At 36.6% G+C, this 24,426-nt stretch overlaps 2 protein-coding genes and 1 pseudogene across 2 annotated transcripts; 2 read left to right on the top strand and 1 right to left on the bottom strand.

Annotated features, from left to right (window-relative positions):
- The first annotated feature begins 118 nt into the window (after positions 1–118).
- LOC120209708 (putative UDP-rhamnose:rhamnosyltransferase 1) lies at positions 119–6,605 on the top strand. The gene is made up of 2 exons (XM_039208643.1): positions 119–1,260; positions 6,185–6,605. Exon 1 carries the CDS (start codon positions 194–196, stop codon positions 1,211–1,213), a length of 1,020 nt encoding a protein of 339 aa, XP_039064574.1. The 5' UTR covers positions 119–193; the 3' UTR covers positions 1,214–1,260; positions 6,185–6,605.
- Positions 6,606–12,559: 5,954 nt separating this feature from the next.
- LOC120209709 lies at positions 12,560–16,504 on the top strand (annotated as a pseudogene).
- A 1,605-nt stretch (positions 16,505–18,109) lies between these two features.
- Positions 18,110–19,996, bottom strand: LOC120209711 (40S ribosomal protein S3-3-like). Its single transcript, XM_039208644.1, has 6 exons — positions 19,886–19,996; positions 19,646–19,793; positions 19,388–19,559; positions 18,671–18,725; positions 18,443–18,574; positions 18,110–18,363 (listed from the first exon to the last, which is right to left on the bottom strand). Exons 1-6 carry the CDS (start codon positions 19,916–19,918, stop codon positions 18,187–18,189), a joined length of 717 nt encoding a protein of 238 aa, XP_039064575.1. The 5' UTR covers positions 19,919–19,996; the 3' UTR covers positions 18,110–18,186.
- Positions 19,997–24,426: the final 4,430 nt, after the last annotated feature.

A 24,426-nucleotide genomic window follows, 5' to 3' on the forward strand; every position in this document is an offset into this window, starting at 1 on the left:
GTACCAAAAACATTATACAGAAGGAGATTTTTTTATTGATTGAACGGCAATTTTGTTGACCAGACGGATTACCTTATCCTAATAATACATTGAAGGGCCAGCATTGGCTCATCTTTACCATAAAAACTCCAGGCTTGTTTCTACCGAATAAAGAAGAAGAGAGCAAAACAATTGTGTAGCACAGCAGTTAGCCATGGATTTCTCCACCAAAAAGCAGCTTCATATAGCAGTGTTCCCATGGCTAGCTTATGGTCACATCGCCCCATTTCTCCATGTCTCCCAATTCTTAGCTCAAAAGGGTCACCGTATTTACTATCTCTCCACCCCTAAGAACATCAGCCGCCTCCCTGTGCTTCCTCCCAATCTCCGATCCAACATTAGCTTTATACCTCTTTCTTTACCTCATGTTGATGGCCTGCCACCGGGAGTAGAGTCCACCTCCGAGTTGCCCATCCAAAAGGTCCCTTTCCTCAAAAAAGCACACGACAAGCTTGAAACTCAGTTGGCCGAGTTCCTTAGAAGGTCACCGCAAGTTAAACTAATCATCCACGACTTTTGTCCGTACTGGTTAGTGCATGTGGCCACTCAACTCGGCATCAGCTTAGTTTTTTTCAGCATTTTAAGTGCTTCAACAAACGCTTTCTTTAGATCCCCATCAGATATGCTGGGTAAAACTAGACGGTCAGCCGAAGATTTCACGGTGGTCCCAGTGTGGATGGATTATCCTAATAACATAGCTTTCAAGCTCCATGAATGGGCAAGTCACCAAGAGTGTGAGGATACTATATCCGATTTAGAACGGGTCGAGACAATTCTTCTAAATTGCAAAATTCTGGCCGTGAGAAGCTGCTATGAATTAGAACCTGAGGCGCTTAGTGTGCTTAGTAAGATACACCAAATACCAGTTGTTCCACTTGGACTGCTACCGCCGTCACTGTCCGGTATAGAAGATGAAGGAGATGAAAACTGGGAAGCCTTGAAGAAATGGCTTGATAGTAAGCAAGACAAGTCCGTTTTTTACGTCGCACTGGGTAGTGAAGTGTGTCTGAGTCGAGAGTTAATGCATGAGTTGGCATATGGGATAGAGAAATCCGAGTTACCATTTATTTGGGTGGTGAGGAAACCCCCTTTCGTTGAAGCTGAACAATCGGTGGAGGACATGATCCCACCGGGGTTCGAAGAGCGAGTTTCGGATCGGGGTTTGATTGTATGAGGCTGGGCACCTCAACTCCGGATATTGGCTCACTCCTCGGTCGGTGGTTTCTGTTAGGAAAATAAACCGAGTACAAGTAATTTCCCTATAACCAGATTAGTGAGAATGCAAAATAAAAGCGGAAAAATAATACCCGAAAATTGATAACGGAGTTCAGCCAATTGTGCTTACGTCTCCGGGCTGCTGCAGATCTTTTACTAAGAGAGAAAATTTACAGGTGTTTACAAAACACTCACTACTCACAAGAAAACTCTCTAGTATATGAAGAAAGAAATGTTTTGGGATGATTTTGAAGCTAAATGGGTAAGGGTATTTATAGTAGAAACTTAGGGACTAATCTTTGAAAATACCCTAAAGTGCAATGACTAAAGTGAATTTACCCATTCCTATTTTCAACAAACATCTACCAAAATTTTACCAAACTTTGAAAAACATTTTTCAAAGAAACATTTACCAAACTTTGAAAAAACATTTTCCAAAGTTGGTTGCCAAACTTTGAAACTTTTAACAATCTCCCACTTGAAGACTAATTTTAATATGTCTTCACACCTCGATCAATGCAGCAGCATGTCTGGTCTTGTTATTCTAGCATGCCAACTGAAGCTGAACACAACTTCAGTTTGTCCGTAGTCACCGTCTTTGTCAACATGTCTGCCGGATTTTGAGCTCCACTAATCTTTTCAAGTTTCAAAATCCCATCTTCCAAAGAGACCGGATAAAATGATATCTCAATTGTATGTGCTTTGTCCTGGAATGAAAAGACGGATTCTTTGCTAGATGGATAACACTTTGACTGTCGCAATACAAGATATTGTTTTCTTGTTTCTTGCCTAACTCTTCCAAGAAACTTTGGAGCCAAACCATCTCCTTGCTGGCTTCCGTAACAGCGACATATTCTGCTTCAGTTGTGGAGAGAGCAACTATCTTCTGTAGTTGAGAAACCCAACTCACTGCAGTTCCTCCTAGAGTATAGACATACCCTGTAGTGCTCCTTCTGATGTCGACATTTCCGGCTAAGTCAGCATCTACATAGCCTGTCAGTATCTATCTCCACCTTTGAAACAAAGTGCTTTGTTTGTGGTACCCCGAAGATATCTGAGGATCCATTTGACTGCTTCCCAGTGTACCTTGCCCGGATTATTCATGTACCTGCTAACAGCTCCTACTGCATGAGCAATATCTGGTCTGGTACAAACCATGGCATACATCAGACTTCCAATTGCTGAGGCATACGGCACCTTCACCATGTGTGCACGTTCTTCCTCCGTCTTTGGTGATTGGTCTTTGGAGAGTCTTAAATGAACACCTAAAGGTGTACTTACTGTTTAGCATCTTGCATGTTAACCTGGAGAGTACTTTGTTGATGTACTCAGCCTGTGATAACATCAAAGTCCCCGACTTTGTGTCTCTCTTGATCCTCATCCCAAGAATCTGCTTTGCAGCGCCCAGATCCTTCATAGCAAACTGCTTCGACAATTTTTGCTTCAAGTGTATAATCTCTTGCATGTCTGAGCCTGCAACAAGCATGTCATCAACGTACAATAATAAAATAATGAAGTTGTTGTCGAACCTCTTGATGTAGCAACAATGATCTGCTTGACATCTGATAAAACCACTGCTACTCATGAAGCTATCGAACTTCTTGTACCACTGTCTAGGAGCTTGTTTTAAACCATACAAGCTCTTCTTCAACCTGCATACCAGGTTTTTCTTGTCTGCCTCTAGAAGCCTTCTGGCTGCCTCATATAGATTTCTTCCTCCAAATCACCATGAAGGAAAGCTGTCTTTACATCTAACTGCTCAAGATGTAAATTCTCTGCAGCTACAATTTCAACACCAGTCTGATTGTAGAATTTTACGGCTGTAGAGAAAATTTCATTGTCAATACCTTCTTTTTGCTGAAAGCCTTTGACAACCAATCTTGCTTTGTAGCGTTGCTCCCATCGTGCTCTTCTTTGATCCTGTAAATCCACTTGTTGTGGAGCGCTTTCTTGCCTGGTGGTAATTCAGCTAATTCCCATGTCTGATTTGACATAAGCGAGTCCATCTCATCTTTCATGGAAGACTCCCACTTGACTGAATCCTCCACTTGCATTGCTTCATCATAGCACTCTGGTTCACCATTGTCAGTCAGCAACAAGTAGTGTAAAGAGGAGAATATCGTTGGGTTGGTTTAGGAATTCTGGAGGAGCGTCTCAGTTCTGGTGCCTGGTTCTTCTTGAACTGCTTCAGGATTGATCTGAACATCATTTCCAGAAATCTCCTCGAACTCAGCAAATTCCTTTGTTTCAGCTTCGGTATTACTTGATTCTGTGGTTGACCTATCTTTGTACATCACATTTTCATTGAAAATGACGTCTCTGCTTCTGATGATCTTTCGTAGTCCCAAAACCGGTAACCGAACTCATCACCACCGTAACCAACAAAGACGCATTTGTTGGACTTGGCATCAAGTTTACTTCTTTCAGCAGAGTTTATGTGTACATAAGAAATACAAGCAAACACTCTTAAGTGTGAAAGGTTTATTTCTTTCTTGCTCCAAGCTTTCTCTGGTATTCCGCCATCCAAAGGAACTGAGGGCCCACGTTGATCAGGTAAGCTGCAGTGTTGATAGCTTCAGCCCAGAAATTTGGGCAATCCGGCATGTATCCTCATGCTTCTGGCACTTCATTCAGAGTTCTGTTCATGCGCTCTGCTACGCCATTCTGCTGCGGTTATGGGACTGTTGTCTCCATCTTGATCCCATTGTTTGTGCAGAAATCTCTGAAACTACTGTCTCTGTACTCTCCTCCATTGTCAGACCTCAACCGCTTGACTTTCAAACCAGTCTCATTTTCCACCATGGCCTTCCATTTTCTGAAGGTATCAAAGACTTCTGATTTCTTCTTCAGAAAATAACCCACACCTTCCTTGTTGAATCATCGATGAAGGTGACATAATATGAGCCCGCAAGAGATGGAACTGGGGATGGTCCCCATACATTAGTATGAACCAACTCTAACATTTCTGCCTTGGGTGTCTTGCCAATCTTTGCAAAACTGACTTTCTTTTGTTTTCCAAAGATGCAATCCTCGCATAGTCCGACATCTACATTCTTTAGATCCGGCAGCTTTCCTTTTGACAAAAGTGTCTTCATCCCTTTCTCGCTCATATGGCCAAGCCTTTGGTGCCATAGGTTTGATTTTCCATCAGCATCTGCTACTGCAATGATATTCTCTAAATTTGAGGTTACATAGAGAGTACCAGTCTTCTTACCACGAGCAATGACGAGTGCTCCTTTGGTAATCTTCCATTCACAGCCTGAAAAGGTTGTGCTATATCCTTCTCCATCAAGCTGTCTAACAGAAATCAGATTTCTTTTGAGGCCAGGAATATGTCTCACTCCTGTCAGCTTCCAGGTGGTCTGGTTTGGCAACTTTAGTCGGATGTCTCTTTTTCCGACGATCTTTAAGGTTTCATCATCAGCAAGATGAACCTTCCCAAAATCACCACTGACATAGTTCTCCATGATTTCTTGGTATGGGGTGGAGTGGAAAGATGCCCCTGAATCCAAGATCCATGATTCAATCGGACTGTTGACGCTTAGAATCATGGCATCACCTATCTCCTCTGTCACGTTGGCAGATTCCTGTGCACCAGTATCTTTCTTCAGTGCTCGACAATCTCTTTTGAAGTGACCCTTCTTGCCGCAATTATAACAGGTAAAATCTTTATTTCCTGTTCTTGATTTGCCCCTTCTGGATTTTGATCTGCCACGATTTGAATTTCTTCTGAAGTTCTCCCTCTAGACTCGGTGTGCAAGGCTGAGGAGGTTGAGCTTCACCCGATTCTCTTCGTCGAATTTCTTCACTCAAGCATCCCGAACATCGTCGAATTTTAATTTGCTGTTTCCCGACGAACTGCTGACTGCTGTAACAGTAGCATTCCAACTGTCTGGTAGAGATGATAAGAGAATTAAAGCTCGAACTTCATCATCGAACTCAATTTCCACTGAACTCAACTGGGTTGTGATTGTGTTGAGTTCATTTAGGTGTTGTGCCATCGATGCCCCTTCCGCCATCCGCAAATTGAATAATCGCCTCATTCAATGAACTTTGTGTTGAGGCCGATGGCTTCTCATACTACTGGAGAGAGCCGCCATAAGACCCCCCGTGGTTTTTCCTTTGCTATGTTGAAAGCAACATTGCGGGATAACGTCAGTCGGATAACTCCGAGGGCTTGTCGGTCGAGAAGAGCCCAGTCTTAATTCTTCATGCCCTCTGGTTGCTTTCCTGAGAGAGGTTGATAAGATTTTTCTGGTACAGAAATCTTCAATCTGCATCTTCCAAAAGCCAAAGTCCGCACCATCGAACTTTTCAATTTCACCTTCCCTTCGTTGCAGCCATCGCTTCCACTCGAATCTGGCTTCTTTTGGATCGTTTCTGACAATTCTTGCGAACCACGTGTATTAGAACACCACTGTCGACAAACTCGTATCGCCGACCGAAATTTCACTATTCACGAAATTCACTATTCACATGAATAGTAATGAATAGAACCTCGCAGAAAATTGACAAAATTCAAACCAAAAAACCCAAAGTACCCGAAACGATACCCGAAATTGATAACGGAGTTCAGCCAATTGTGCTTACGTCTCCGGGCTACTGCAGATCTTTTACTAAGAGAAAAAATTTACAGGTGTTTACAAAACACTCACTACTCACAAGAAAACTCTCTAGTATAGGAAGAAAGAAATGTTTTGAGATGATTTTGAAGCTAAATGGGTAAGGGTATTTATAGTAGAAACTTAGGGACTAATCTTTGAAAATACCCTAAAGTGCAATGACTAAAGTGAATTTACCCATTCCTATTTTCAACAAACATCTACCAAAATTTTACCAAACTTTGAAAAACATTTTTCAAAGAAACATTTACCAAACTTTGAAAAAACATTTTTCAAAGTTGATTGCCAAACTTTAAAACTTTTAACAGTTTCCTGACTCACTGCGGGTGGAGTTAAGTGATTGAGTCGCTTGCGGTGGGAAAACCCTTAATATTGTTTCCTGTTGGAAGTTCAGATCTTGGATTAGTGGCTAGGTTGATGCATTGGAAAAAGGTTGGGTTGGAAATAGAAAGGAACAATGTCGATGGATCGTTTACGAATGAGTTGGTGGCTGAGTCTATTAAGCGAGTCATGGTGGATCCCGAGGGTGAGCAACTCAGAGCTAATGCACATGCAATGAAGGAGATTGTCGGCAACGTAGAGTTGAGTGGTAAATACTTGGATGAGTTTACTCGGTTAATAGAAATTACTTAGATAATGGACCCTGTTCATCTTAAATGGATCAAAGGGAGTCGATGGAGGCAATAATTCATATGTAAAAATTAATTTTTTTATATAATTTAAGTTTTTGTAATATTTTTTAAATATATATTTAATCATTCTTTTAATCATTAAAGTCATAAAATTCATATAAATAAAAATCTATAATTATAATCATAATATTTAAAAGTAATTTCATTACCGCATGATGCATTTTTACACTAACAAATGTATCTTTTAAAATAGCAATCAAGTGTATAGATAGATATAAATAGTACGAATCAAATTATTTAATTTTTAAAAATTATTATTATCTCTAAAGATTATAAATTTAAATATTAATAATTATACAATATAAATATTTCAAATTATTGGACCGTCGATAATTCTGAGAAGACAGGATCCTTTGTCCTATTTTATAGCCATTTTTTGAATATTTAATTTTAGACTCTTAAAATTTTCAGAAATATTAATTTGACCCCATAAAATTATTAGAAATTTACATTAAATTTTAAGCTTTTTAAATGATCGTAAATAAATCTATTTCATAATTTTAAAAGATCTTCTTAAATCTTTTAATCTTTCAAAAATTATAGTTAAATCTTTTTTAAAAAAAATATAAATTGAGCTCTTTAAAATTTTTAATTTAAACCTTGAAATTTTAAAAAATTTAAATTAATTCTTAATTTCTATTATTAAGTTCTACCACTCGATACTCTCATCTCCACCTTTTTCTTGCTACATAAAAATTTAGGTCAAATGTGACACCCTTAGTCTAGGGCTAAGGCTTATATAAGACTCAGTTGAAATTTATATAAGAAGTTACAGATAACCCACAAAAAATAACGGTGATAAAATTTAAATTTAACTTTATAAGCTTAAATTTTTAAACTCCAGTTACTTATACTAACACTCATTTAGCTAATATGTCGAATTTAATTTTAATTTTTTTTAATTGAATCGAGTTCAATTTTACAGTTTACCTCCTATTTATGTCCCCAAGCTCTTAATTAGCTTAAAAGGTTATCGAAAATGACAAAAAGTATTTAAAATATAAGATAATTCGAAGATAATGTTTACGATCACCGTTCGATCTATCACTATTAGACAGTTCCCGCCATTTTCGATTGACACATGCTGTATCCCCTTGTTCAACACCTGTCCACTGTTTTCCATTTAGACATTTCCAATACCAACTCCTTTTAGTCGGTTAATATATGTCTGCGTTGTGAGTTTAGAGCATTTGACAACTAATTACTTACACCAGGACGTTGGTAAAAATTTATGATAGAAGATACAAACATAAAAAATTATAATAAAAATTTAAAGGAGTATGAAGTTATAAATTTTAGGGATAAAATTTGATAATCAATAAAATATATTAATAAAAAATTTAAAATATAAGAGAATTTAAAGATTTTAAAGATTTTAAATGGTGAGATCGCACCCCCCAACATCCCTCGATTCATTCTTGCTTTATCCAATAATTTGAATTGGTTTTCATGCTCAGTTGACCAATTTTTTTTATCAATATATGTGAGATAGTATACGTTTCAAAGATTTTTAATAATAAAAGTTTACCATTCTTGTAATTTTTGATATTCGAGTTTAAAATTTCTAAAGATAATAACTATCTATATATTAATTGATATAATTTAATTCGTGCATCTCTTATAAAGTTTAAGACAAATTTACAGCCTGTTGTGACTGTTACAACCTGCCATTTTATCTTGAATTCTTGTGAACAGTTTGCAGGCTCGGCATGGCATGAATTGAAACACATAAGATAAGACAGGCTGTGGGATTCCTGGTTAGATTCTTCTTGGGGGCGTTTGGATTGGGAATGTGGGATTCCCGGAATGAAATCTATATTTTTTCGTTTGGTTGGAATGGAATATCATTTTCAGTAATATTTTATTATTAATAGTGAATTTTTTGGGTATATTATCAAGAATGTTATTATCTCCATTCCCTTAGGTATTGTAACATTACCGGTATTTTTAGACAAAAATACCCTTAAATTTATTTTTTTCTTCAAAAATATTATTCTTCTATCATTGAATAATAAAAATTCTACTAAGGTTAAATTACAAATTTATCCTTAAACTATTTTAAATTTACAAAAAAAATTATAATTAAAATTTTATATGAAATTCAAGGGTTAAAATAAACTTTTTACCCTTTCATTAAACCTTTTTTATATTTTTAATTTTGTAAAAAAATTTATATAAATTTTATGAATTTATTTTTTTTAAAGAAAATATATAAATATTTTACAACTTGTAATATTATACAAATATATAATAAGGACAATTTGGTCAAATATACATTCCAATAATATTTTATTCCTTTAACCAAACACGATAATCTTACATTTTTGCTAAACTAACCAAACACAAAATACAACATTCTCAGTAATCATATTCCCTGATAATCTTTTATTCCCCTGATAATCTTTTATTCCCTCTGATAATCTTTTATTCCTACTGATAATCTTTTATTCCCTCTGATAATCTTTTATTCCCACTAATAATCTTACATCCCGTGAACCAAACGCACCCTTATAACATTTTGTCCTGTAACTGTTTCGAATCATGATCTGAAATGGCTCATTGATGGGGCGATTTTCCTGATATATCATCATTGAACAGTATATTTCCCGATCAGACACCGTTTAGACTATATTTCCCGATATAACACCCTTTGCAGAAAGACGAGCCACTACAATCCCTGTAGTGCACTTTACGATGATTTGATGACACGTGGGGTAAGGAGTACCCCTTGAAGCGCGTCTTAGGCCACTTAGAAGTATAGCGCAGGGCAGAGGCAGCATCTTACCTTTAATACAATTATATTAGGCGCGGAACAGAGGCCGCATCTTAGCTTTATTTGATATAATTATGTAAGGTGCGGTGCAGGTACCGCGTCTTGTAGCTTTTCCCGGCTATAAATACCCTTTTCCCTGGTAACTCCTCACATCTCCTCTCGATTAGAAAAAAATTAATACAACAATCCGACAATCTTCTCATATTTGATTCAGAAGTTCGTGCGATTTTTAGTTATAAGGTAATTTTGTGATAATTTTTTTTATTATACTTATTTATTTATTATGATTATTTGAAAAAATTATTATACTAATTGTTGTCAATTAATTTATGTGTTTGTAAAATTAGAAAGCGGGAGTATATGTATAAATAGTTTTGCGGTACATGTAATAATATAAAATTATATTATTTAAATTATTTACGTTTATGTGTACAAATTTTATTGTGTTATATTTTCGTTCATATATTATTTATTTAATCAGCTTTGTTTCAATTTTTTTTTGCAGATATAATATTATCGTACTTTTAAACTCAAAGAATGGTGCGACTTTCAGCTATTGTTTATTATGATAGTGAAATTCGAGAAGATGAAACCGACGTTATTTTCATATCAAATGAGTGTGTTAAAATATCATTGAAGAGAAACATAACTCTTGAATATACCTTAGACAGAGATTATAAGAGTATTTGAGAGAAGTTGAGAGAATTTGGTGTGATGAAAGTGATTGAGGATGGAGTATTTATAGGGAGGGATTGGGGTGTGAAACGTCGGGGTAGGTGGGTAATTATAGCTGAGGTGCGTCTCAGGGGGCGCGTCTTTGTGACGCGTGGCAGATTTTGGGGTAAGGCGCGGCCCCAGCACAGCGCTATACCTCCTTTACACACGTGTATACCATGTCAGCATAAGGCGCGCTTCAGGGGGGCCGCCTTATCCCACGTGACACCAAATCAACGTAAAGAGCGTTGCAAGAAGCGCGCCTTCCTGCAAAGGGTGTTAGATCGAGAAATATAGTTTGAACGATGTCTGATCGGAAAATATACTGTTCAACGGTGATATATCGAGAAAATCGCCTACTGATGGACCATTTTCATCAAAAACCCAAAAATACCTTGAATGAAATAATGAAAGAACATTGCCCGGTAAATGACTTTCTCACTCAAGATTCCTCACCACTTTAGCATTTTCCTTCTCTAAATCTTGATCCTCTGGTGTGTGTGTGTGTGTTGCTGCTTTTCAGGTACGTACTTAGCATACAACAAGTATACAGAATCAGCACAATTTATTGGGATGACAAATATGGCACGCATAGCGTGTCATCGGATGTAAGTTCAAAGGTTCCATGCTACACCTGTTTTGGAATTTTGAAAATTTCCGCTTTCAAGACTTGCAAGTTTATAAATGAACATAATCTCACAATTGTACAGGTCATTGCAAACATGAGAGTTATAATGACCGAGGACTTCAACGTTGCCGGTAGTAGTTCATTCCTATTAGACGATGACTCGAGGATAGTGTTTACCTACTTTTAGCTTCCTGTAGAAGAGTACATAACCCCGTGTTGTCTTCACACCAAACACATTATGATTTCTATATTTACAACTCATGTCAATGCAGCATCCCGTTTACGGTGGATGACATCCCCAAGTCCCTGCAACAAGTGGACATAACTGATGTAGATCTCCCGTCGCTAATTCGTGAGAATTCTGGGTTTGGATTCTTACTTCCACGTACAGAGTCATAAACATGACCAGGCTTTATCCATTTCTATTATGCAAGAAAGAATAATTAATGGGATTGGACTCTGGCGGTGCATTGCATATTTGCATTGCATGTATTGGCATCGAGATTTGACTTTGCAAGCATTTGGATTAGGTTGGTGGGTAGGTGGAGATTCAATAACTTTTGCGTAAACCACGCAAGTTTTAGCCTTAAACGTTTGTTTTTCAAGAATTAATTGCATCACACATCTCTGAATTTGTGAACGTTTCAATAACATCCCCAAAAGTTTAGAGATAAGATTGAGATGTCTAAAAGTTTGGGGATTAATATAGAATGAGGTCGTAGTTTGGGGATAAATTTGGAATGCTTAAAAGTTTGAGGATCAATTTAGTATGAGAGTCATAGTTTAGGTATGAAATTAGAATATTTAAAATTTTAGAGATTAATTTAACATGATGACCAGAGTTTGATGACTTGTGATGAAATTAGCTGCTTTTTTTAAAAGAAAACTTTGAAGTTTTGGTAACGTGATTGTCGAGGGAGGGGAAAGGGCATGTTCCAAAGAACTTTTAGAACTTTTTGGAGGGAATTCAAAATTCTATATTCTCAAATTATCTTCACTACAATTATTTTGCATATATTCTCATGAATCTCATCGACTACCAATTTTCTTCTTCTTCATAAATACTTTTTAGATGAACGTAAGATTTTATGTTGGGAGAGTGAACTAAAATTTCATATGACGAAAATAAATTTTCAATAAAAGAATTTAAAATATATAATAATTTTAAATATTTAAAAGACGATTGTCTTCACCCGCTACTTTTAGCCTATCTCTATCATCGGTCACCAATAATTTTTAACAAAAACAAATAATTTCTATGAAATAATTTCTATCAAGACAGAATTTTGATATAAATCAAAATTTGAGGCCTTTTTTCTAAAATTTTGACGACACAGAACCACAATTTATTTAAAAATTTAATTCATAATGAGTGTTTGACGTACGAATTCAAGCTTGCAAGGTGAAGCCGGTTGAATTGCTTAATCACGTGAAGTAAGGTATTTATGCCGTGACGAAATTGGAATATTGTCATTGGTACAGCTCCGTTTAACATTTAAGCCACCACAAAATTCAAAATTCCAGGAAAAAGACCATGTATTGTCCATTAATTATGTTTTCGACCACACTTCTTTTTTATCTTTATGTTCTTCTCCTCCATGCCTTAATCCTAAATTCATCCTCTAACTATGCTATGTTATGTAATATTAGAATATCTTACTCAAATAGCTCGTACAATAGCATTATCTAAACATTTTTTTTGTTCATATTTATTCGTTTTAATGAAAAAAATATGTATATTATTGTACCAATTTTAAAATATGGATAATGTTCAAACTTGGAAACAAATTTCAGACAAATATAAGCCCACCAATGGTAAATACATGTATAAATGATTGTAATCGTTATGAACTACGAAACTTCGTGGCTCCATTTGAAATGTTGGATTGAGAAAAAGGCCGCGGCAAATCAGAGACGAAAGGGGACAGCCAGTAAGCGAACCGCCGGGACACACGCGCCTGAATAGTCTCTGCTCTTTAACTCGCTTCTTGTAAGGTTTCGTGTTTGCTTCTGTGTGTGTTTCTTCACATGATTCTTAACTCGTTGTAAGATTTTGACATCTCCGCCTGATTCTATTTCAGCTTCTAGTTTTTTTTAAACTGTTCCACTGAGTTTTTTAGTTGATGGGAAGCTCAATTTCGTAAATTGTTTTAATTTCATTTATGGGTTTTTACTCAATTCATTTATCCGGTCTATGTTTTGTTGGATTTACTTGATTTATTGCTTAATCTGTTTTTTTTATTATTAAAATTTTATATGAAATAGATGATGCTGTCTAAAGTTGAAGCTAGGAAGAAGAGCGGTGAAGATTCAGTTAATAGGAAGTTGTTGAATGAAATTGAAGTTATCAGCAAAGCTTTGTATTTGGACAAGAACCCTCCAAGGACTTCATTATCTGCTTTGAATACATGGTCCAAACCAGGTGGGAAAACCCGCTTGCCCGAGCCAAAATCTAAGCCTAAGAATAGTAACGAGGACCCATCTCGTAAAGACAACAAATCTATTTGGAATTGGAAGCTATTGAAGGCATTCTCAAATGTTAGAAACCGTAGGTTTGATTGTTGTTTCTCACTTCATGTACACTCCATTGAAGATTTGCCAGTTTGTTTCAATGGTCTTAGTCTATGTGTGCTTTGGAAGAGGCGGGATGGGGGCCTAATGACTCGTCCTGCTAAAGTTTTTGATGGAACTGCTGAATTTGAAGAGAAGATGGCGCATACATGCTCGATATATGGCAGTAAAAGTGGACCTCATCATTCAGCCAAGTATGAGGCCAAGCATTTCCTGCTCTATGCTTCTTTGTTTGGGACACCAGACCTTGATTTGGGGAAGCATCGACTTGATCTTACACGGCTGCTTCCGCTTACATTGCAGGAACTGGAGGAAGAAAAGAGCTCAGGGAAGTGGACAACTAGTTTTAAGTTATCAGGGAAGGCCAAGGGTGCTACAATGAATGTTAGTTTTGGGTATGTTATCATTGGGGATAATCGTGTGCCACTTGGAGAGAAGCAGGTGAAGCAGAATATGGGCAAGGAAGTTGCTAGATTTGGTCACAGTGATCAGCAGGGCAGAATGAGACGGTTTGAGAGTCTTCCAAGTTTGGTTGACCTGAAGTCTTTTGGCTCATCTCATCTTGTGGAGGAGATAAAAGATCTTCATGAAGTTTTGCCTGTGTCAAAGTCAGAGCTTGATGATACGAGAAGGTTAGATCAGAAATTTGATGATGTCAAGTCAGATGTTCAATTTGAGCCCATCAAGCCACCATCTTACTTTGGATCTGAAACAAGTAAGGAGGATATTGAAAAAGGAACTGAAGATAACGACTTCTCTGTTGTGGAAAAAGGGATAGAATTATCCTCAGAAGAACAAGCTATATCAACAGCAGAAAGCTCTCAAGTTGTTGAAACTAAACCTGGCACGGGAGAAGATCATGAAGAATGCTCTCATTTTCATGCCTCAGATGAGGCAAGTAGTAGTAATCAAAGTGATGTGCTTGTGGTGCAGGATTGCAATTCCGAAGAGGTTGACCAGGGCTCAAAAGAATCATTGATGAGAGAATTGGAGTTAGCTTTAGATGGTGTTACGAATTTGGAGACTGCTTTAGATTCTCCTGATCCCGAAGACCCTGAAGACTACATGGAGAATAAAGCAAATTATAAAACTAGTAGGAAAGCGAAGTCACTTGACTTGGACGAAGTAACTGAATCTGTGGCAAGTGAGTTCTTTAATATGCTGGGTCTTGATTATAGTCCAGTCAGCTTGACTCCTGAGATTGAACCAGAGTCGCCCGGGAGCGACTACTCAGGCAATTTGAGGAAGATGCCCTAGCCAGTGGTTTTTCGTTGTTAGATTTTGACATGGCCAAGGGAGAGGACTTTGACACTTCAACGTCTTGTTGGGGTAACTTGACTGATGATCTGTCATTAGCTATTCAAGATGTTGAGCAAGAGCATCAGATGGCAAATAATCAGAGCAACAAAACGAGGGCTAAAATGTTGGAAGATCTGGAGACAGAAGCTTTAATGCGTGAGTGGGGATTAAATGACAAGACTTTCCAGCATTCTCCACCTGACTCTTCTGGTGGATTTGGGAGTCCAGTTCATTTCCCCCCTGAAGAGCCACTTGAATTTCCTCCTCTTGGAGAAGAATTAGGTCCATTTCTTCAAACAAAGAATGGAGGGTTTTTGCGATCTATGAATCCCTTACTTTTCAATAATGCTAAAAACGGTGGGAACCTGATCATGCAGGTGTCTAATCCAGTTGTTGTACCTGCCGAAACGGGTTCTGGTATAATGGATATTCTTCAGCAATTGGCCTCAGTTGGTATTGAGAAGCTCTCTATGCAGGCTAATAAATTGATGCCTTTGGAGGATTTAACTGGTAAGACAATGGAACAAGTAGCATGGGAAACTGCCCCTACCCTGGAGGGACCAGAGAGGTTCGTGGCTCCATATTTCTTAAACATTTTCTTTTGCTAAATAATACGACAAACTAATATTGTATGTATTGCTTCTTATATGCAGGCAGTGTTTGTTGCAGAACGGGTTTGAGGTTGGGCAAGATATGTCTAGCGGTCAAAAGAAAGTTAAAAGAGGATCGACTCTACTGAGCTCTAACAAACGTAGCTCAACCTCTGTCAATGAGATGGGCTCAGATTATGTATCTCTTGAAGATCTTGCTCCACTGGCAATGGATAAGATTGAAGCACTCTCAATGGAAGGCTTGAGAATTCAATCTGGCATGTCAGATGAGGATGCACCTGCGAACATCAGTGCACAGTCAATTGGGGAAATTTCGACCCTTCAAGGCAAGGGGTTTGATGTTAGTGGGTCCCTTGGTCTGGATGGAACTGGTGGGTTGCAATTGTTGGACATAGAAAACAATGGTGATGATGTTGATGGATTAATGAGTTTGTCACTAACTCTTGATGAATGGATGAGACTTGATTCTGGTGATATTTATGATGAAGGTCAAATAAGCGAGCGAACTTCTAAAGTCCTTGCTGCCCATCATGCTACATCATTGGACTTGATTTGCAGAGGTTCAAAGGGAGAGAAAAGGCGGGGTAGAAAGTGTGGTTTGTTAGGGAATAACTTTACAGTGGCATTGATGGTGCAACTTCATGATCCTATAAGAAACTATGAGCCAGTTGGTGCACCGATGCTTGCACTCATTCAAGTGGAGAGAGTATTTGTCCCACCAAAGCCAAAGATATACAGAACAGTTTCAGCTTCGAGGAATAACAATCAAGAGAATGATGAGTCTACTATGAACAAGGAGGTGAAAGAGGACGAGATAAAAGAAGAAAGTGCCTCCCAAGAGTTCGAGATTCCTCAATTCAGGATCACAGAAGTCCATGTTGCAGGCTTGAAGACTGAGCCTGGCAAGATGAAACTTTGGGGTACCAAAACCCAACAACAGTCGGGTTCTCGATGGTTGCTTGCCAATGGAATGGGGAAGAGCAATAAACATCCATTATTGAAGTCCAAGGCACCTTCTAAATCTTCAACCCCTTCAACAACAAACGTTCAGCCAGGTGACACTCTGTGGAGCATCTCATCTCGTATTCACGGTACTAGAGCTAAATGGAAAGAACAGGCAGCCCTTAATCCGCATATCCGAAATCCCAATATTATATTCCCCAATGAAACTATCAGGTTAAAATGAGTTGCACCCTCATTGGAATCTTGCATAGGTACGGTTACATAGTTTGGATCGTTTGTAAATTTATATGTTTTTGACGATGAAGAGTGCTTGCTGTAATTTATGTCTCAATGCAAATGTGTTCTGTAATACATCCACAGTTCGATCTTCGGCTCCACCATTTCTCCCATTTAGAGTTAGTAACTCGGTTGTATGCCAAGTGGACTTGGCTGACAATAAAATAAAGTTAGTGTCTAACAAGTGGTTTTAGGACCAAAAAAATAATCTTAAAATTGGTGTCTAAAAAGTTGGTGAAAGAGGTTGTATTGAACTAAAGTTGTAATTTTAAAATTCTTAAATTCAAATGTAAGATTCATGCACAATACTATCATTCTTTTTTTTTATATAACAAGGAAAGCTCCATTTCATATGCCAATGTCATCAAGTAATACATTGTTTTTATACATTCCGGTTCGTCATAATAAAACTAATGCGGACTGATTCTCGACAAAGCTCATTGGACAAGGGAATGAGCTACTCTATTTGCTTCTCGATGAACATAAGAAACTTTAAGATTCGAACGGTGATTGAGGGCGCTAAGAGTTTCGTTGAGCATCAGTTCGATCACCGAAATATCCTCTTGGTTGCTAGATAACCTGTTAATGGTCACATATGCATCTCCTTTAATAACCGCATCAGTCCATTCATTTTCCAGGGCAAATTTTATGCCCTGGGTGAAAGCTTCAACCTCAGTCGATTCCGGTGAGTGATACCCTCCCAGTCTGCGGGCGATTCCACCAAGAACCAGACCATGGTGGTCTTTTGCAACGATTCCCACAGCTGCCGTTCCAGCTCCAGGCAGACAAGCGCCGTCAACATTAATTTTGACTCTCCTCACTTCTGGTTTGGTCCAAAGGTGCTTCGATCTTTTGTACAATGGGGGACTGGTTATGGCTGCAGACTCATTCGCCTCTTTAAAAGAAGACCCTAGAGCCCATGAAACGTTCACAACATGTCTTGCATCTTGGAGCTCTTCATCATGAACCCACGTATTGCGCCGATTCTATAAACTCCACAGAAGGTTGAGCAAAACTACTAGCATTCTTCTTGACGTTAAGGGAAACAGTATACAGCTAATCACCATAGCTTATTTTATTATTATTTATGTATGATGTGGCATTTATTATTATTAGTGAATTTCTTTTGTTTTTATTCTTGTGAGTTTAATCTTTATAAACACCTACCTTAAGAGATCTTCTTGTTTATACAAATCAAACCATGAAAAAGGAAAGTGATTCTTGTTTAGCAATTAGTGAATTTGTTAAAATCTATAGTAGTGAACAGCTAAAGTAGTATACGTAGACTTAGATTAAAAAAGTCAAATCACTATAAATTGATTTGTGCCAAAAAGTTTTATTTTCCATTCAAGTTTCAAACCAAAATCAAATCACCCCTCTTAGCAATTTTCGATTGATCATCGAGCCAAACAAAAACGTTGGATTTTTTTCTTTAAATTAGAAAATTTCATTTAAATTAGAAAACCCTAGTCGATCTTTATTTATTTATTTTCAAATCATAAGTTTGCTCACACCTAATAATCACTAGTTAAATTCCAAATGTGGGGTTTCGGTTTCATTTGTGAGAAGACGCATAATACTATAAAATTTGAAACAACTGTGTACCAGCAGAATCAAATACGATTATGAAGATTTTAAACAACACTTTAACAAAACTAACCTTAGTATAACATGATAAGAAAGTACAAAAATAAAAGATGTCTTGGGGGCCAAATTTTAGCTACAAAAACTAAGATACTCGAATAAGTCCAACAAATCAAACAGAAGGGTATTCCTCGAAGATCTAAGCCATCACAGGAACCTCAACAACAACTGTTGGCTCAGGCTCTTCTTCCCTGACAAAAACTTCATCCTCCTTGGGAGGGTGGATCGTGACAAGATCAGGTAGTGGTGTTGTTGGGCCCTGCTTGCCCTTGGGATCCCAGTCGAGCATGATCTTGACCTTGATACCAAGCACCCCCTGTATCGATAAATTGATTAAAAATGAAGACCGAAAGGGGTCACAACAGAGTAAAAACTAAACAAAAACGATTGCAAACCTGTCTCAGAAGAACATGTCTGACAGCAGAGTCGATATACTCATTGACCGGATGGCCGGAAGAGATCATGTATCCATCCTTGAATTTCATAGATTTGGCACGCTGTGCTCTTAGCTTTCCACTAACAATAACCTATCCCCAAAGGAAACAAACATTACAAGTTTTAAAAAGAAATCGAATGAAGATAGAAGAAACATATAAACCCCAAAATAGACTTAGAACATGAACCTCGCATCCCTTAGCACCACTCTCCATGACAAATCTGAGTACACCATAGCAGGCCCTGAACAAACCATCCCGAGCATCAGATTAAATGCACAAAGAAAGTTTTTCAAAGTTGTACCATTTCGTGTTCGCAAATACAATATCAATATGGAGATGAATTAATCACATCAAGATCTGAATAATGAACTAGAGAAGAACATTCATATCCTCCAAAATGTTGCTGTATGAAAACCATTGAATTTCAAACGGAATAATTTATTTGCATTGATCTTGTAGAAATAAACTATTTGCTTTTTAGATGACTAAATATACAGTAAAAATTGTCAGTTAACAACTGGAAACATTCAAATTGAATATACACAAGCACTAACAAAGCATCATTCAACATTTTTCAAATTCGTCAATTTAGAATAAAAATTGATTACATATCGCATTTGGATAATTAAGAATTGGAAAGTTTTAACATTGTTCCTTCTCCTAAATTTACTGCACGAAAACCAAATGCATTTCAGCAGGACAAAAGTAAAGGAAGAATTACGAGATATCTTATTTAATTACTTTTGTCACCTTCCGACACAAAAATTGGCAGTGAAGAACCAATTTTCTTTGTAGATGACGTGCTATTAACAAACCCATAATTAAGATACATTAAAGATCTAATGAACAATATTAGCATCCTGTAAATCTGTAAGAACAAACGAATCGATTTCGAGTATGTACCTGCGGACGGCAAGACCTCCGAGAAGCTTGTAGCGAAGTGACTCGGCCTGAGCAATAGCACAAAGGCCTCTGTTATTGACCTTCTCAGCGTAAAGCTCGACGCTGTTTTCGGGGAACTTGAATCGCTTCTGAACCACTGAGGTAAGCTCCCTAATCCTCCTACCTTTCTCACCTATAATCCCCAATCATCAAAGCTTAAAGTGCAAAAAATAGCAATTAGAAGCAGTAGAAGAAACAAGATTTGTATATAAAAAATACCGAGAACGTTTTGGGTGCGGGTGGCTCTGATGATGATCTCGGTGCGCATAGGAGTAACTCTTACTTCGACTCCAGAGTATCCATCCTCAGCCAATTCCCTGGTCAATACCTCGTTGAGTTCCGCGAAGAAGACTCCATCAGCGACGAACTGAATGCAATAGCAAATAAACAAACACTAGTTATAGAAATGGCGGGAAAAAGGAATAGTAAGTTAAGAAAAACCGAGATGGGAGACGATACCTTTCGCTTTTTGCTGATTTGAGCCGCCGCCATGATTTTTCAGGCTTGGGTGGAGTAAAAAAGAAGGGAAGTTGCAGAGATTTGAAATCTGAAGAAGACGGCCGAACCTTTACAAACACTATCAAAATTAATATATAGATTCCTAACTAGGGTTTTTAGTGGATTTTAGACCCCAAAACATTGGGCTTTGGATGATCCGTTCTCGGTGAACTCAGAACACGGGTCAAGGCCCGGAAAATGGTCCATTCACCCATTTGTTAATTAATTATAGGGTAAAGCACACATTTAGTATCTAAACTATTACTTTTGTTCCGTTTCCGTACCCAAATTTTATTTTCTTTCAAAATCATACATAACATTTAGTTTAAATTTCATTTTGGTGCTCATCTATTAAAAACTTAACAGAACCGATGATGTTGTACCATAAGAAAATTCCACATCATAATTGAAAAAAAATAAAAAATGTCATGCCAACAATTCTGTTAAGTTTTTTAACTACGAGTACCAAATAAATCATAAACGTTTGATATGATTTTGAAAAAAAAACAAAGCTAAGGTATCAAAACGGAATAAAATAATAACTTATGTACTCAATGCGTAATTTACCCATAATTGTATGGATTAAGTGAATCAAACTATGTATTAACATATATCTAACCCACCCATAACATAATCAAATGGTTTAGTGATATGAGATATTAGATTATTTTAATAAAAGTAGAGGTTTGATTTTGTTATAATTAGCTGACCCTTAATCCCATATATAATGAGATAAAGGGGAGGTAATATAGTAGATTGCCCTCAACACCAGGTTGAATGCAGCTTCCATAGGAGACCTCCGAATTATGAAATGTCCTCCGTGTAACTCGATCCCACGACCCCAAGTGTAAGAATCTTGTGCTCTACCAACTGAGCTGGATGATCATTTTGTTATAGATTGACCAAATTAGATTGAGAGGGTTATCTTTACAATCGACATCCGTAATATTTGCTTCGAATTAATCTATCTATGAATCATATATAGATTATTAAACCCAGAAAAATCTATATCTAATCCAACTTTATGAAGTGTTGAATTATCCAACACTAATGGTAATGATGGTTCAGAAATAATAATGATGATGTGGACAACCCCATTCTAAGATCCTTTTGTTTTTTTTTAAGGATAAAAGAGAGGAAACTTTTGGACTGGACTTTGTTTTCTTCCTTTTCCAACCTAATTGCTGGAAATGTAAGGAACAAAATGGATGAAAGGGACAAAGTAGTTTCCCATCCTCACATGTTATGTTTTGGCTTTGGCTTTCAGGCTCTAGTTTTTTGCATTAGATTCACACCAGTACTATGAATCATCACGTCAATATCGTAACAGTCAATATCGAAAAATATTAGTTAAAAACTCACATTAAATTTATTTTCTGAATTAAAAGGAAAAAATAATAGGCAGGTTGATTTTTTCAAAAGTAAACGAAACTTGAAACCTGATACTTTTTGCCTTAAAATAAATAATGTTTTAACTGAGACTGATTATTGCAGATATCAGCCTTTGTGACAAAGAGGAAAAGGTTAGGATAAACTACAAGCTCTTAAACACCCATCTTTCCATTATCAGTTGAAATTTTAAGGATATCTAAGTGCACGACAGAAATAAAGAGCGGTTCCTTGTAAAAGCAACATTTACAAGATGAAAAAAGAAGAAAGATGGTTCAACTTTAGAGGTAATAACCTTTTCGTACTCCATTTCAAAGACAGCACCCCCAATTCCCCATATGCTTACTTCAGATCCAAGGTTACACAGAGTTACACTGCAGTACAAGAAATCTTAGACCTGTTGCTTTTGGCTGACAAATGTGAGAGAGCAGTAGGCTTGAGAACTAGAGATATATACAAAGGGTAGAATGATAGTTACAAAATCTGACCATTTTCTAGTTTTCTACTTCATTTTGCCACCGTGCAAAAGAATAACCAACAAAAAAGACCCCCAACTTCTTTTCTTCTTTCAACTAAATCAAACAGGCCTGGTTCTTTTTGTGACCAGCTTTGCCATCTGATGATTCTGATCTCATAGCACCACTCAAGTCCTCTTCAGATGAGGTTTCCATGGATTTGGTGACAGAACTTGAAAGTTCAGCATAGAGTACCACAACTCTTCTTATGTTGCCGTTGAGCTCCCTGATTAGACCAACATTTCTGCTCAAGTTGTCTGGGATTTTTGACTCATGATTCTGGTTTATCTCATTGATGAGAAGCCTGTTCTGGTCCAAGATATTCTGGACCTGAACAAAGCTCTTTTGAAATGCCTGCACCACCCTGCCATCTATCTGAGTTCCATTGAACGAATCACCCTCCATTGTCTCTTTTATTCCCTTACTTTTTGAGTCAGAGTTGCATCAAATCGAAATCAGACCTGAATCCATAAATACCAAAGAGGAAACAAGTTAATATTTGTTATTATCTCTGAACTCCTAACATGGTTAAATAAAGCAAAGAATCTCAGACATTGTTAAAGGCATAAGAGACAAAGGCCTGCACTAGAAATCATGACATCCATGGATTCTACTTTTCACAGAAGAATCAGCTACCAAACATGATAATAATAATATCTGAATTTAATTTTTTTATTACTGTTATAGTTGCCATCATTAATATTATATATGATGTGAATGTGAATAATCATATCCCATTTCCATAAAAGGAATCCTTTTTGAATTTTCTTCGAAGCTACCCACATAAAGCCGCTTCATAGAAGAATCACAAAGAACGAAAAGAAAGAAGAAGAAAAAAACTAGTCAATGATGAAGAGAAGATTAGTCACATGAATCATGAGAGAGATCTCCATTGATACAGAGAGAGACAGCATTATATTCATAAATCTTTTCAAAACAAATATGAACATCTGAAATCTCAATAAACAAACAACAAATGCTTACGAAATTAGATTACATTCAACAAAAAAGAAAAATGAAATTTTGTTCAAATTCGGGGCAATGGTCTTGAATTCGGAATTCCAAGACTAAAAATGAAAACGTACAAGTTACATAAGCATAAAATCCCCCATAACCCATCTGGCCAAAAAAAGAAAAAAAACTCGTAAAATCTCCAAAGTTCCCAGATTTTCAGTTCCCTCAAAAAACGATGAAACAAAACCAAGAAGCTGATAAGATCCAAGCCTTTTAAGAGAGAAAATCCATCAGCTACAGGAGAAGAAACCCATTAATATTACTGCACAAAGGAAACAAAGACGGAGAGAAGAAAAACAAAGATTATCTGTACATGTCTTCGAAATTCAATAAAAATGATTGATCAAATCAATACAACAATAGCTAGTTATGAAAATAATCAACTAAAAATTTAATTAATAATTGTTATTCATGTAATAGACTAAAATCAATTATTTTTTATTAAATTATTATTTGTATAGATCGTCGTATCAATAAAATTGATTGATCAAATCAATACAACAATAGCTAGTTATGAAAATAATAAACTAAAAATTTAATCAATAATTGTTTTTCTTTCAAAAATTCAATTAAATAAAAATTTTAATTGATTTATTTTTTAAAGAAAACGAATTTTAACCGTAAAACTTCCTTCATGCTGAATTCAAGCTGATTATTCATTTATTTATAAAATTAAGGGTAGAGTATATAAATAGTCCTAAAATATTTTAGGGCAATTGCATTTTGGTCACTCATTTTTTGAAATTTGTAATACAATCATCGAACTTTTAGTTCATTTTCATTTTGATTCATGTCGTTACCTCCCGTTATTTTTTGCTGATGTGAAACTTAACTCCCGTTAATTCCCTTCTTCTTCTCCAGGTTATCTTTTATTCTTCTTCTCTAGAGGCATTTCCTCTGGCCATAGAGAAGTAAGTGTTAAATCCAATCCCGTCAATCTCTTCTTTTTCTTCTTCTTCTCAAGATATATTGAATATGGTATGTTCTCTTCTGGTTAATTTTATTACCCTTTGGTTTAAAGTTTTGATTCTTAATCTTTGGTCGCTCTAAAGATTGTGGTTCTCCCTCCTTTATTGTGTGGGTATTTAGAAGAATGACGAGATATTTTATGAAAATTGAAAATGAATTTCTGGGGGTTTGATTCATTCTATGGATAAGGTTTATGGGATGTTGACGTTGTTGTTTTCTTCCCATGCAATTCTAAAGAGAGAAAAAAAAGGCAACTTCTTGTCATTTTAATGATGAAAAAGAAAAGGGATTGTTGGATTTTATGAGTAAATTTGGTGTGTGAATTTTGATTATTGTTTCTTTGCATGTTTATGGTACCAAAATAGTATTTTTTTATGGTGATTTATTGTTTAAATTTGTTGGAAACTTGAAACTTTACAGATTTGAGTAAAAATTAGACCTTGATATTCAAGGTCAAACAATGGATCTTAAAGACAAATGTTTCACCAGTTTTTTCCGCTTAGGGATATCTATTTATCTAACCAAATTGAACATGCCATAATCAAGCCCAGAAAATTAAAAGATATATGTTTCACCATTTTAGATTTCATGGGTACAGAGAAAAAAAAGTCCTGA

Source organism: Hibiscus syriacus, unplaced genomic scaffold, assembly GCF_006381635.1.
Source record: "Hibiscus syriacus cultivar Baekdansim isolate YM2019G1 unplaced genomic scaffold, ASM638163v2 tig00019704_pilon, whole genome shotgun sequence".
NCBI classification, from domain to species: domain Eukaryota; kingdom Viridiplantae; phylum Streptophyta; class Magnoliopsida; order Malvales; family Malvaceae; genus Hibiscus; species Hibiscus syriacus.